The 13,039-nt window shown below is 41.9% G+C and overlaps 1 protein-coding gene and 1 long non-coding RNA gene across 14 annotated transcripts in view; one reads left to right on the top strand and one right to left on the bottom strand.

Moving 5' to 3' along the window:
- Window positions 1–13,039, bottom strand: part of Fam184a (family with sequence similarity 184 member A) — a 138,260-nt gene that overhangs the window by 26,077 nt on the left and 99,144 nt on the right. For all 11 annotated transcript variants that reach the window (XR_015002012.2, XM_085690076.2, XM_085690069.2 and 8 more), the window contains 2 exons: window positions 5,762–5,974; window positions 675–828 (listed from right to left, as the gene is read on the bottom strand). Coding sequence is in view for 10 of the 11 variants with exons in the window: in XM_085690076.2 (XP_085546202.2) it covers window positions 675–828; window positions 5,762–5,974 (367 nt within the window). In the remaining variant the exon portion in view is untranslated. The remainder of the gene's footprint in view (window positions 1–674; window positions 829–5,761; window positions 5,975–13,039) is intronic.
- The window catches only part of LOC146895868 (uncharacterized), a 35,418-nt gene that overhangs the window by 14,566 nt on the left and 7,813 nt on the right, over window positions 1–13,039 (top strand). The window contains exons 2-3 of one of the 3 annotated variants that reach the window (XR_015002015.2): window positions 8,477–8,519; window positions 10,355–13,003. This is a non-coding gene — a long non-coding RNA (uncharacterized LOC146895868). The remainder of the gene's footprint in view (window positions 1–8,476; window positions 8,520–10,354; window positions 13,004–13,039) is intronic. The other 2 variants (XR_015739033.1, XR_015002014.2) reach the window with 2 other exon arrangements.

Here is a 13,039-nt window from a genome sequence, read left to right on the forward strand (position 1 = left end):
CCCACCTGGAAAGAGTATACACTGGGGTACGCCAAGCACACAGGAAGAAATACCAGGAGAATTATTTAGGAATTGAATCAAAGAGAATGAAAATGAGATGGCAGAAATGAGTTATCTAATAACATCAACAAGCCATAAACAAATTTTTAAATACACATCTAATTTTTTCTTCAAAACTTTTATCTCATTTCACAAAGAGCCACCTCATAGGGAAGATCCCACATGAAAGAGAGTTCAATAAAAGGCTGTTTTTTTTTTCTTTCTTACCAAAACCAAATCCTGAAGTAGAAACACATTCCTGTGTGGTCCAAGCCATGAGCCATGTATGTAGGGGGTGCACACGTGAGTACATGAGTGGGATCTGTGTGCGGTTGCATGTGTGAGGGTGTATGTGTGGGTGCATGGGGGCTACTGGCCAGTGACCTATTTCTGGGATCCCAAAGTGTCCTGTTTCCATTTAGCTTCATGAAGACAGACAAATCACTTAAGAACACTGCTTTCTCAGAGGGCAGAGGAAGCTGACGCCATTCTGGTCTACTTTCCTTGCCTCTTCACACGGGAGCATCATTCTGATGGTCCAAAATTTAAATACACAGCTTGATGCTTCCTGCTGAGGTTTACAATGGAGGACTGTACCACTCAGTATGACAAGATTATGATCCTTCCCACAATACCAAGCATAGCTTTTCCTTCGTCTTCTAATTCGAAGCGGAGCGTCTGAAGCTCCTGCTCCATCTCCATGCGGAAGCCCTCCATAGACTCTCGGTGTGCGTCTTTCAGTGACTGCAGCTCTGCAGAATGTTTCTGCTGTAAGTGATTCTCCAGAGCCTAGACGGGAGAAGCACATCAGTTCTTATGCTAGAATACAGGAAACAAAACAGAAAACAGCTCGGGAGCCCAGTATTTAAGCAGGCTAAGCTGTTTTAGTTCATTTTCATAAAAATAAGATACAACGTAACTATAACTGGAAAACAAATTCATTGGGTCAAGTCGGCAGAACACAATTAATCATGACACCAGTTTGGCTCAACATACTTTACTGAATCTGGAAATATAAACCTTTAGCTTCAGGCAGTTTTCAAATGAAATCATTTTCTAAAGTTGCTAAGGATACAAATTACTGAAAATTAAGGAAAAAAAAATCCTGTGCATCCAGAAAGGAGAGGAGGGAGATATCATTAAGTGAGAACACAATGCCCGCTCCTCACTAGGGTTGCCTAAGTACAAGGAGGGCATTTAGGCAGCCTCATTCTAATTAAATCTCTTATAGCTATTTTCTATAAAATATTTGTGTGATGCAATTCTCTGAGGGTTAAGTAGCTTGGAGTGCTTTTTGTTTATTCCTGAGACGTCTCTATACGCTAATGGGTTGATCACCTGCTCCCTGGCTGGTGGAGTTTTTTGGAGCAGCTGAGTGGATCCTTTAGGAAGCAGGTCTACCTGGAAGCAGAAAATCACTACCCACAAGACTTCAGGATGTTGTAGCTCAGGCCCAGGGACAGCTTCACTCTGCTTCCTGGACTGTGGTGATGGGCGGAGCTCTCCTCACTGCAACCTGAAACTGTGTCAAGTAAGTTTTCTCCCTTGGGTGTTCCTGCTCTGTGCAGCCCTTCCCTCTGGGCATGGTATGGCCAGGCTCTTGAAGTCAGAGCAGCTGGGCTGTCCTGCAGGCGGCTCTCAGAGCTGAGGCTGCGAGCATTCTCTCATGGATGGGAGAAGGGCTTTCCGGGCCCACAGGATCCCTCCCTGATGGCTAAAGACCGCTGGAGTGAGGATGTGGAGCATTTTGCTTTGGTGTATGTGTCCCTCTAAGTGATCCCAATTTACCGCATTGGTTCATCAAGCTAGACTTGCTGCTTTGGTCTGCTGTCGGTGTCCTACCTGGAGCGAGGAGACATTTGTTCATGTGGTCTCAAGGAAAAGCTAACACAACATTCTGACAAGAATTCTGTCACCGTGACATAAAAGCAACTATTACAGGTTGTGTGTGACAAGCTGCTTCAAAGGTTGTGTGGATGCAGCAGTCTCCACGTGGTTAAGAGAAAAGCCACCACCCTAAGTCCTAGGGTAAGAGACAAACTGGCTGTGACAGGATTTTTGTTGTTTTTGTTTTACTGTATTTTCTAAAATGAATTATTTGTGAGAGACTGTGCCCTGTAACTAGGGCTACATTTCTTCAACAGAAAAGTGGTGTTTTATAATTTAGTATTTGGTTGCTTATTACAATATGAAAAACGCTTTCCAGAAACAAAGCATGAGTGTTGGTAAAATAAAGGTTGTCTCACTGGGGCAGAACCTACAGCGAGGTAGTTTGACTGATGAATGACAATACAGAAACATTTCAAGTTCTGATTTTTTTCTGAAGATCTATGTTAAATGATTTTAAAAATCCAAATGTGTAACATTTCACTACTAATAAGAGTTCATGTGCTACTTCAATTCATAAAGAACAGTCAATGAGTCAATTAAGTTAGTAACACTGCCCAGCCTTTCTTGACTCTTGTTTTTTGTTTGTTTGAGGACAAGTTTTCATGTAGCTAAGTCTGAAATCAAACATTCTACGTAATTGAAGAAGACGCCGTTCCTCCTGCCTCTACCTCCTGGGTGCAGGGATTCGAGGAATGTGGCACCATGCCCAGTCTACTGTGTCTAGATCTTAACCAGAAGAACGTCCTTGGTCTTCTGGACATGATTTATAAATTACAGGTCACTTTATATAAGTAAGGTTTTCTTTTCTTTTGTTTTGAAGCATAAGATTTTTCTAAAATTATTTACTTTGTATATAACGAAAATATGTTATACATATCAAAGACTCTACGGTTAACAGTTGTCAACACAAAAAAGGTTTTAAAGGCTATAATCATTGTTGAATTCAACCTTAATTTATTTATACCATTTTTTAAACTAGTGCCTGCACCCAAATAAAAAGTTAATAAACAGCCTTTATCTGCATGTAACCTGTATTGTGGGAAAAATGATAGTATGACTGGCTCTTCTATAAAAATCTTTGTTATAACTACGGTCATTGGGAGGAGCTGAAAAATGCATCGCTAAGAAGTGGCACCTGGCACAGACGTGAAGACTTAAACTTGAATCTCTAGTACCCACACAAAAAGTCAGGGATAGCAGCGTGTATCTATAACTCCAGGATGGCAGGGCATAGAGACAGACGGATTCTGGGAGCTCATTGGCCAGCCAGTCTATCTGGATCGATAAGCTCTAAGTATTCAAAGACTCAATCTAAGAAAAAAAATGTGTGTGGAGAAACCCAGGAAGACAGTTGACACTGACCCCTGCTTCACACGCAAATGCACACACTCACAAGAGCACATACAGACACACACACCTCACTCCCTGGAAAACAGCGGAACTGAACCCTTGCTTCACACGCAAATGTACACACTCATATGAGCACATACAGACACACGCCTCACTCCCAGGAAAACAGCTGACACTGACCCCCTGCTTCACATGCAAATACACACACTCATATAAACATGTACAGACACATGCCTCACTCCCTGGAAAAGATGAAGCAAAGTGATAGATACCTGGAAACGCTAGCAGAGAATAGAATAACATGGGGGCTAGGAGGATGGTTCTGTGAGGAAAACTTCTGCTGTGCAAGCACAACAGCCTAGGTTGGTTGGTTTGTGTGTGTATGTGCTCGTATATAAGCATGTATGTGATTGGAGATATACATGATGTCTCTCTCTCTCTCTCTCTCTCTCTCTGTGTGTGTGTGTGTGTGTGTGTTGGGGATGGTGAGAAGACAATTTAGGGTGTTGGTCCTTGTTATCCATTTTGTTTCAAGCAGTTTCGTGTTGTTTTGTCACATAGAGCAGGATAACCCACCGGCCCCTGAGCTTCTGGGGTTTGTCCTATAAGAACTACCCATCACGAGAACACTGGGATTATAGATGCAAACAGACTTGTACATGACTGTACATGACTTCTGAGGATCTGAACTCAGGTCCTTGTAGAGGAATGGCAAATATTCTACCTACTAAACCATGTCCCCAGCCACCTCTGGATCTGAATTCAGATCTATAGCATCCATGTAAAAAGACAGGCATGGCAGTGCAGACTGTAATCCTAGTTCTGGGTGTCAGCGCACAGCTGTAATCCTAGTTCTGGGTGTCAGCGCACAGCTGTAATCCTAGTTCTGGGTGTCAGTGCACAGCTGTAATCCCAGCCCTGGGTGTCAGCGCACAGCTGTAATCCTAGTTCTGGGTGTCAGTGCACAGCTGTAATCCCAGCCCTGGGTGTCAGCGCACAGCTGTAATCCTAGTTCTGGGTGTCAGCGCACAGCTGTAATCCCAGCCCTGGGTGTCAGCGCACAGCTGTAATCCCAGTTCTGGGTGTCAGCGCACAGCTGTAATCCCAGTTCTGGGTGTCAGCGCACAGCTGTAATCCCAGTTCTGGGTGTCAGCGCACAGCTGTAATCCCAGTTCTGGGTGTCAGCGCACAGCTGTAATCCCAGCCCTGGGTGTCAGCGCACAGCTGTAATCCCAGCCCTGGGTGTCAGCGCACAGCTGTAATCCCAGCCCTGGGTGTCAGCGCACAGCTGTAATCCCAGCCCTGGGTGTCAGCGCACAGCTGTAATCCCAGCCCTGGGTGTCAGCGCACAGCTGTAATCCTAGTTCTGGGTGTCAGCGCACAGCTGTAATCCTAGTTCTGGGTGTCAGCGCACAGCTGTAATCCTAGTTCTGGGTGTCAGCACACAGCTGTAATCCCAGCCCTGGGAGGCAGAGCAGAAAAATCCCTGGAGTTCATTGGCCAGTTAAGTTAATGAGTGAGCTCAGTGAAAGGCCCTGTCCCCTTCAAACCAAACCAACAAAACAGGAGAGCAATAATGGAAGACACCTGTCTTGTCTTCAACATCTGGTCTCTACATACATCTGTGCAGATGTACACAAGTGTGTGTGGTCACACACAAAGTAAAGAGAAAGACTATGATAATAATCTAATAATATAGTCATTTGATTTAAATCACTTTTACGTGACTGCAGTTACAATTTTTTATATTAGCTATAGGGTTATAGTACAAGGAAATTTTAAAACATTTTAAAATTTCATTTCATTATGAATCTTTTTTGTACAAACAGAAAAAAGTATGTCAGGGAAAAACTCAAGATTTAAAAAAAAGCAACAACAAAAACAAAACAAAAAAAACCTATACATCCCTTGGGCCCATTTCCTTTTTGTGGGCACAGAGTGAAAACAAATTTAGAATTTGATAAAAGTCTGAGTGTAGTGACACACACCTGGAATCTTAGCACTGAGGAGGCTGAGTCAGAAGGGTCAGGAGTTCAAAGTCAGCCTGGGCTACATAGTGAGTTCAGGGATAGCCTGGGCACATGAGACTCAGTCTCAAAAGACTTTGACGAAAGACTATTATGATCAAACACTACGAGTAGAACAGTGACTGAATCTATATCACAACTGCTAACTGTTATGGAGCGGAAGATGAACTTAGCTTGGTGTTATCATAAATTCTAATTCATCTACGGTCATGTGCAATCAGTGTGTGACTCCTATAGGAAGTCAGATCCTGGAGAACATTTCAATAAAACAACATGTAACATTTTAAAAGAAAAAGAAAAGAAGAAAGAGAAAAACTGGAATTCTTAGTTATCCGAAGGCTGGCGGTTCCCACTTCATCACACTGTGCTCCTACGGACCACAGGCCACTAAAGAGAACACAAAGGCTACATCAGGCTCTGAGACGATCTTTGAACATGCTTCCCAGGAACCTTACCCTCTGTTCCTTTTCCCTCTCCTCCTCCATGGTTTGGAAGGCGAGGACATGTGCTTCTTTGAGGGACTTGTGTCTCTGCTGATGCTGCTCCTCCAGCTCCTCCAGCTCCTGCGTGAGTCGCTGGCGCTCTTGTGTGAACTGCTCCTGCAGCTGCTGCAGAGATGTCTGCGACTGGCAAAGCTGCAGCTCCAGGTTCTGCTTGAGCAGGGAGATCTACGCCAGAAAGACACACGACACAGACTAAGCACAAGGTGGACTTCACAGACTAACAATCCAAAGGGAACGAGCCGGTCAGATAGATCAAGGTCTGAAATAACCTTGTTCAGTTAAAATGTTCTACAATGAAAACCTAATTCAAAGCTTCATCATTACTGAATGTGTATATGGTGTGTGCATGTTGCAGGAAAGCAGCATAGAGTTGGTTCTCTCCTTCTACTTTTTGGGTTCTGGGAAATGAACTCAAGTTGCCAGGCTTCACCAAAGATACTATGTGCTGAGCCATCACACCAGTCTAAAACTTTAATCTTGTTTTTATCACTAGTTTAAGTCTGTTTTCAGAAGGTACCTTAAAATGGCCATTATATTGCTTATAAAAATAAGCCAGTTGGAGCGCATGTCTAGAAATCAAGTGCACACCTTTTCTGAAATACCATTATCATTTATATGAATGAAAGCAGGAGGCAACGAACACTGTTCTCAGGTGAAATTGCTCTGAGGAGACAGCCTAAAGGTGAAATGGCTTCTCTGAGGCAGACGTGCAATGGTGAGGACTGTGGGTTTGGAATGAAGGTCGTCCTTCTCCACTATTAATATCTACTCTCATCATGGGGTGGGAATTGGGGCTTCCACACACCTTCAATTACTTCACAGGGAACGGGCAGTGATTGTTAGCTAGGAGCGTTTGAGGACTGGAAACCTGCTCTTTGGAAAGATTTGTGAGCTTATTTTTTACTTATTTGACGTGTATGTGCTCGTGCTGGTGTGCACCAGGCTTGTGAGGGTGCCCTCAGAGGCTCGAGGGTGACATCAGATCCTACCTCCTGGAGCTGAGGTCATAGGCAGCTGGAAGCTACCAGCCATGACTGCTGCGCCCCAAGTCCAGAAGAGCAGTAAAGCTCGCTTTAACCACACAACTCCCTTAAGTGGAAAATGACTTGTCAACAAAAACCATCAGCCTTAATATGTCAAGCATCATCTCTGGCTGTTTTAACTAAGATGCAGTCTTTCCTATAAGAATAAAAAGCAGGCAAGTAGGGATAAATGTGTATTCTGAACACACAAATACAGGCAGCTGGTGAAATGGTTTGATTTCATCTATTTCTGTTCTTATCCACAGGTTATTCTAACATGAAATGGTGTAGATCAGATAAAAAGTTGTAAAATACGCCCCATAAACAGCTTAAGGCACTATTCTCTCACATCTAAGCCAGTGTCTGTGGGCTCCAAAGTCAGTAGAGGAGGCGCCCTACACTGAGCAGGAGCCCTTTCTCTTTCATTGGCAACCGTTTTCCTTTGATGTGCTGGTGGCAGGAACTGGCCACTTGACATGTCTCACAAGGAAAGCAGGGGAGAACGAAGACAGACTGGGGACCACCAGCGACATAAAGGGGGGCATGAGGAGACCCACTCCCTGGCAAACAGGAAGGCTAAAAGCTCTAGGAATAAGCCACTGCAGTGAGCTTGGCTGCAACATTAGCTCCACAGATGGGTTTGAGACAAAGGTACAAAGATATAAACTAGGACTAGTTAGAACAGTCAGCATGTGACATCAAGGAAACAGCCACGCCCTGGTGAGCAATGATGCAGATGATGCAGACGTTTGAGCTGTCATTATGTGTTTTCAAAGGAGCTATTTTACCTGTGGGAATCTTGCAAATTATTAACTTTTTTTGCAATGGTACGTTTCAGAGATTTTACAGATGTGGGGGTCAATGGAGGAACTGTGAATCTGACTTACTCTGTAGCCCATGCTAGCCTGGAATTTATGGCAATCCACCTGAGTGCAGAGATGGTGGGTGTGAACACCACACATGGCTGACTTCATTAAAAAGGCACAGCATGCCATGATGTGGGATGAGATTATAATTTAGTGCTCACAATTGTATGCAAGGGACATCAGGATGAAACAAACGCTAAGGAGAACCCGGAAGGAAAAGTGACGTCATAACAGGCAACAGCAGGAAAAAGGACTGGGAACACTGGTCTGTAATTGATGGCATTCTCTGCCCGCCCAGCTGGGCCGAGACCGAGAGAGAAGAGGCACCGAGTCACTCTCTTACAGGCTCAGTATGAGTCTCAGCATCAGGATGGGTCTCATGGAGACTGCCGTATGTTTTTCTGGTATTAACTTGTTAGAACACACATGGGAAAGGTGGGGACAGTGTGTGTCACCTGTACAATTTTAATTGATATTCTCAAAGTTCTCCCTTGGCACCTAACCAAGTGGGAACTAAACTCTAACGAGCATTTTCCTTTCTAAGCTGATGCCCTGGCACAGCCCGTGTTCATCCAGAAAGAGCATACATGAAGCTTGGTTTTGGGGTGGTCATTGGCCCAGACTGTATCCTCTAAGGCAGTGGTTCTCAACCTTCCTAATGCTGTGGCCCTTTAATACAGCACCTCCTGTTGTGATGAGCTGCCATAAAATTTTGTTGTTACTTCACAACTGTAATTTTGTTACTATTATGAATCTTAATATAAATATCTGATCTGCAGGTTGTGGACCCACAGGTTGAGAATTGCTGCTCTAAACGCTTAGGTTAGTAGGAAGCTACCCAATCACTTGGCCTTGTGTATGCTTTATTGGTGTGATGCCTACTTTTAATGTTAATTGCCTCCCATGGACCACAACTGCATCAAATTTTATTAATGTGACTATAGATTGACTTATGCTTAAAGTATTTAAAGGTGAGGCTTATGAGGAAAAACATTAAAATAAGAGAATTAGCACAGTAATATCATTATGCATTTAAAATATAAACAGTTTAAACTTTCTCCAGCTTTAATATTTTACAGTGTTATATACTTTACCTTAAGAGAACTCCAAAATATTATTTTCCAATTTAAAATGTATGACTAACATCTGAATCTACACTCTAGGAAGCAACAGACACTGTATGCAGAAAGCACCATGCAGCTTAGTAGTCAAGTATACTCATCTTGTTCTCTGAACTTTGGAAGCACACAAACTCCAAAGTCTCTGCACTCATGCTTAGTGCAGTAATGTGAATTATATGCGGAAAGCTTTATCATGCAATGCAGCGCTGTAAGTGGACACATTAGTAGGGCAGCAGGAAATAAGTCAGCCTTTATTTAGCGGGAAGATTGCATACCATTGAAAAGAACAGATCATGAGCAAAGCAGTGTAATATGAACTAATGCTTTCTAGACATTATTTAAGCACCTGACTTTAAAGTAGTTTATACATACATATTGATATCAAACAGCATTGATTCAAAATACAACAAGGAAGGAGTCTGCATTAAATGTTTGGACAACCTTGACACAGAATATCTAGAAAGATACGTTGAACAGTGAAGGAGAAACAGCAGTTGCTTTGAATTATATACTATATTAAAGTTAAGTACTGTATGTATGGTATTTGTGTCTTGTATGTCATAAACTTTTGGACATTTTATCCCTTGCCTTTTCAAAAAAACTTATTTTGATGCATACGGGTGTTCTGTCTGTCTGTCTGTCTGGGAACCACATGATGTAGCGCTGTAAAGGCCAGAGGAGTACCCTGGAACTGGAGTTACAGCGGGGTTGTGAGCTGCCACGTGGGTGCTAGGAACTGAACCCAAGTCCTCTGGAACGGCAGCCAGGGATCTTAGCTGCTAGGCCATCTTGCCATCCCCATTTAAAAACAAAAACATGAGAATCTTTATTTCTGAATAAAAAATCCTTATTTTAAAAACTCTCACCAGTCTATGGAGGTGTAGTCTATGGAGGTGTAGTCCATGCAGGTGTAGTCTATGCAGGTGTAGTCTATGCAGGTGTAGTCCATGCAGGTGTAGTCTATGCAGGTGTAGTCTATGCAGGTGTAGTCTATGGAGGTGTAGTCTATGCAGGTGTAGTCCATGCAGGGGTAGTCTATGAAGGTGTAGTCTATGCAGGTGTAGTGTAAGGAAGTAACACATGCTCTCTCTCTCTCTATCTAGCAACCATTTAACAACTTTCACTGCACCGAGAGCAGGTGCTGTCCTCTCACCTCCACTCTTTAGCAATACTTTCTGAAAATAAAGGTTTTGCTCTCTTAGAAAATATGGCATTAAAGACAGAATTTTGTAGAAATGTCAAAAAGACTACATTAAAATATATGCCTTTTCTGTTTTAAATGTAGGAGACATCATCTTGCCTCTCTATGGCACCTTTCACACAGGCCCTGGGCCTTTACCATGTGTGTGTTGAAGCTGGTCAACATAAATACTGGAACTAATCTAGTCATTTAGTACCTTATTAGTATTCAAATATGTGCAGATTGTATTGTTAACTCTAAAAGCAAACACTTCAAACTGAGGGTGCCTGGTGTGACAGGATACCAACGTGGGTACAATATTAACTCATTTTTTTCCTTCTTCGATCTTTTTCCAGGAATTAAGGAGCATACAAAGTACACAAGCAACCTGCCCCCAAGACAAGGCCTGCTGTGAGATGAGAATGACCCTCAAGCTTAGCTCTACATTACAGTAATCTCTGCTGCTGCCCTCAGACTCTGGCTCAGTCACCAGAATTTGCTCCAAATTGACCAACAGGTTTGCTCCTAACTACTGGAGTGCAAGTGTGCCCAGGATTCAGTACACACTCTAGAGCGCATCAAATAAAGTCTCCGGCTGGAGATGTAGCTCTGTGGTATAGAGCTTGATCTAGGTCTGTCTCAATACAATGACCTATTTGGTTTCATAGAAAAGTATGCCATGTATAAGTGGACAGTGTTCATCAAACATAGATAACTTATCTGATAAAATACGGGTTTATATTTTATATATCACAATTTCTAGGTGGACACAGGACATACTTTAAAAAAACCAACAACTTAGTATTTAATGTTTGAAGCCACTGATAGGGACATATAACCCAAGTGTGTTGGGGGAAAAGAGAATACCACTTTGGATATGGAGTGCCCAAGGTGTGCCAACTACAGGTGTTGACAAAATTGCATTCACAGGGCCAGCTGTGGGTGGCCTCCACAGAATGAGAACACCCTGGGCTTCATTTGAGGATGTTAATGACTTTTTCCATTAGAGAGAATGGTGAGTTTATGTTTTTATTTTTTCTTCCCTCCAAAATGACATTCATAAGGTATAGATGGTATTCAGATACATGACTCATTATTTTTGTTTTGTCTGTAGTTTATGAGCCAGGATCTCATATTACCTAGGCCGGCCTTGGATTTACAGATTCAGGACTGACTTACACAGATTTTTTTTCTCCCCACTCTTTTTTATTGTCAAAACTGTTATTTTTATAACAGGGTCTCCTATATCTTGGGTGATGGCCTGGAACTCCTGATCTTTCTGCTTCTACTGTAATGTGCTAAAATTACAGACATGCCGAAGACCTTGCTAGTGTTTTAAATGCCCCCCAAGCAGTCATATGCCTTGCCTTTCCCCCTTTCTTCAATGTCAGTTAGCAGAGCTGTCAGATTCTGCTGGGATTAAGTCATGCCGCCATCTTGAAGAAAACAGGCCCCCCCCTTTTTTTTTTTACCTCCAATACATAACTTGTTGAAAGTCATATCAGCTTAACTGTAAGGTATAAAGTACCATACTTTCAAATACTAGCAACATTGAAACCTGCTAACTTAGGCCTGGTAGGCTAGAGTAAGAATAATTTTTAGTATGTCAATGACTTACATACATTTCCATGAACAATGATGGAAGGTATAATTAATTATTTTTTTAACGACTACTAATTTGCTATTATTAAAGGATGCAGGGAGAAGGGAAAGTGATAAATATTTCAGTTAAAACATATTTTTAAAAAATAATATATTTCAGGTCATGAAATTATGGTAACTCTGAAAAACTTTCACTTGGCAATTCCAAGAAAGGGTTTCCTTGGAAAATCCTAACCTAAACCTAGCAATTAAGAGCCACAGTGGCACTTCTTATTTTCCCACAGATACTATAAAATACGCTCCCAGTTATTGCCTCAATCTTAAACTAAAACAAACTAGAAAGCATCTATAGGACATTTTAACAATCACTCATTTTTTTTTTTTTAAGGATGACCTATAGAGAGGCTGATTCTTGCTAAGAAAGGAACTTGGGAAGCCAGGCCAACATATGGTGGGTGACAATGCCAGCCTGCCCAATGTTGTATGCTAACAGTTCATTTTGGCTATGGATGATGAGGGTGAAAGGTGATCAGTGACAACTATGATGTCACATAAGGGCTTAAATATAATGTGGATTTCATTGTGTTAATGACATCTAATGCTACTTTTTTCCTTAGAGGATGTATAAAGATGTTCCCATCGAGTTACCGATAGACACTTAAAATAATGTCTGATATTAAGTCAGTGAGTGGATTCTTACTTAATTAGTACCTTTTTAACCACTAAGGGGAATAGTTATGTCATCACAAATATTCTAAAGTACAATGTGATTCATTTAGAAAACAATCACATCTGGTTTATTATTTCTATCCCAATCAATAAATAAGTCAAAAAATCTGGATTGATATTAGTAGAGCCAAAACTGAAATGATCAAGCCAAAATTCTTATTCCATGTTATGAGATTTTATTGTTAACAATATCTTAATGTAGCTTTGTCAAAATTGAGATAAACATCAGTTACTTATTTTAAAACATATGAAGAAAATTCTGCTGATCACAGTTATTTTCCAACTGCTTTTTATGTTGAAAAAAAAGTTGACTATGAAAAGCAAGTAAAATTTTCCTTTCTCAGGTAGTAGAAACTGAAACTATGAACGTTTCACAGGACACATCTAGACTCGAACTCTGATCTACTGGGAGGTGCAGGCAGGCTACATTCTGTTTCTAAGTGCACAGGAGGACAGCTGCGGCCCTACCTGACACTCCAGGGTTGGGCGTCTCACAGAACAGCAGCAGAGACAGCACCCAACTGCAATATTTTCATTCTCTACTACCTGAGGAAAGAAAAATCCACCAATAGCCGTTTTGTAAGAGAAGCGTGTGGACCTCTGCCTGAGACATCAAGGAACCGAGGAACTGAATCAGAAACATTCAACTCCATAATCTTATCATGAAGGATAAGGTAGTAATGCATTTGATATGAAGATAAATCTCATTG

The sequence above is a fragment of the Myodes glareolus genome, chromosome 1, assembly GCF_982192425.1.
Source record: "Myodes glareolus chromosome 1, mMyoGla1.1, whole genome shotgun sequence".
Classification (NCBI taxonomy): domain Eukaryota; kingdom Metazoa; phylum Chordata; class Mammalia; order Rodentia; family Cricetidae; genus Myodes; species Myodes glareolus.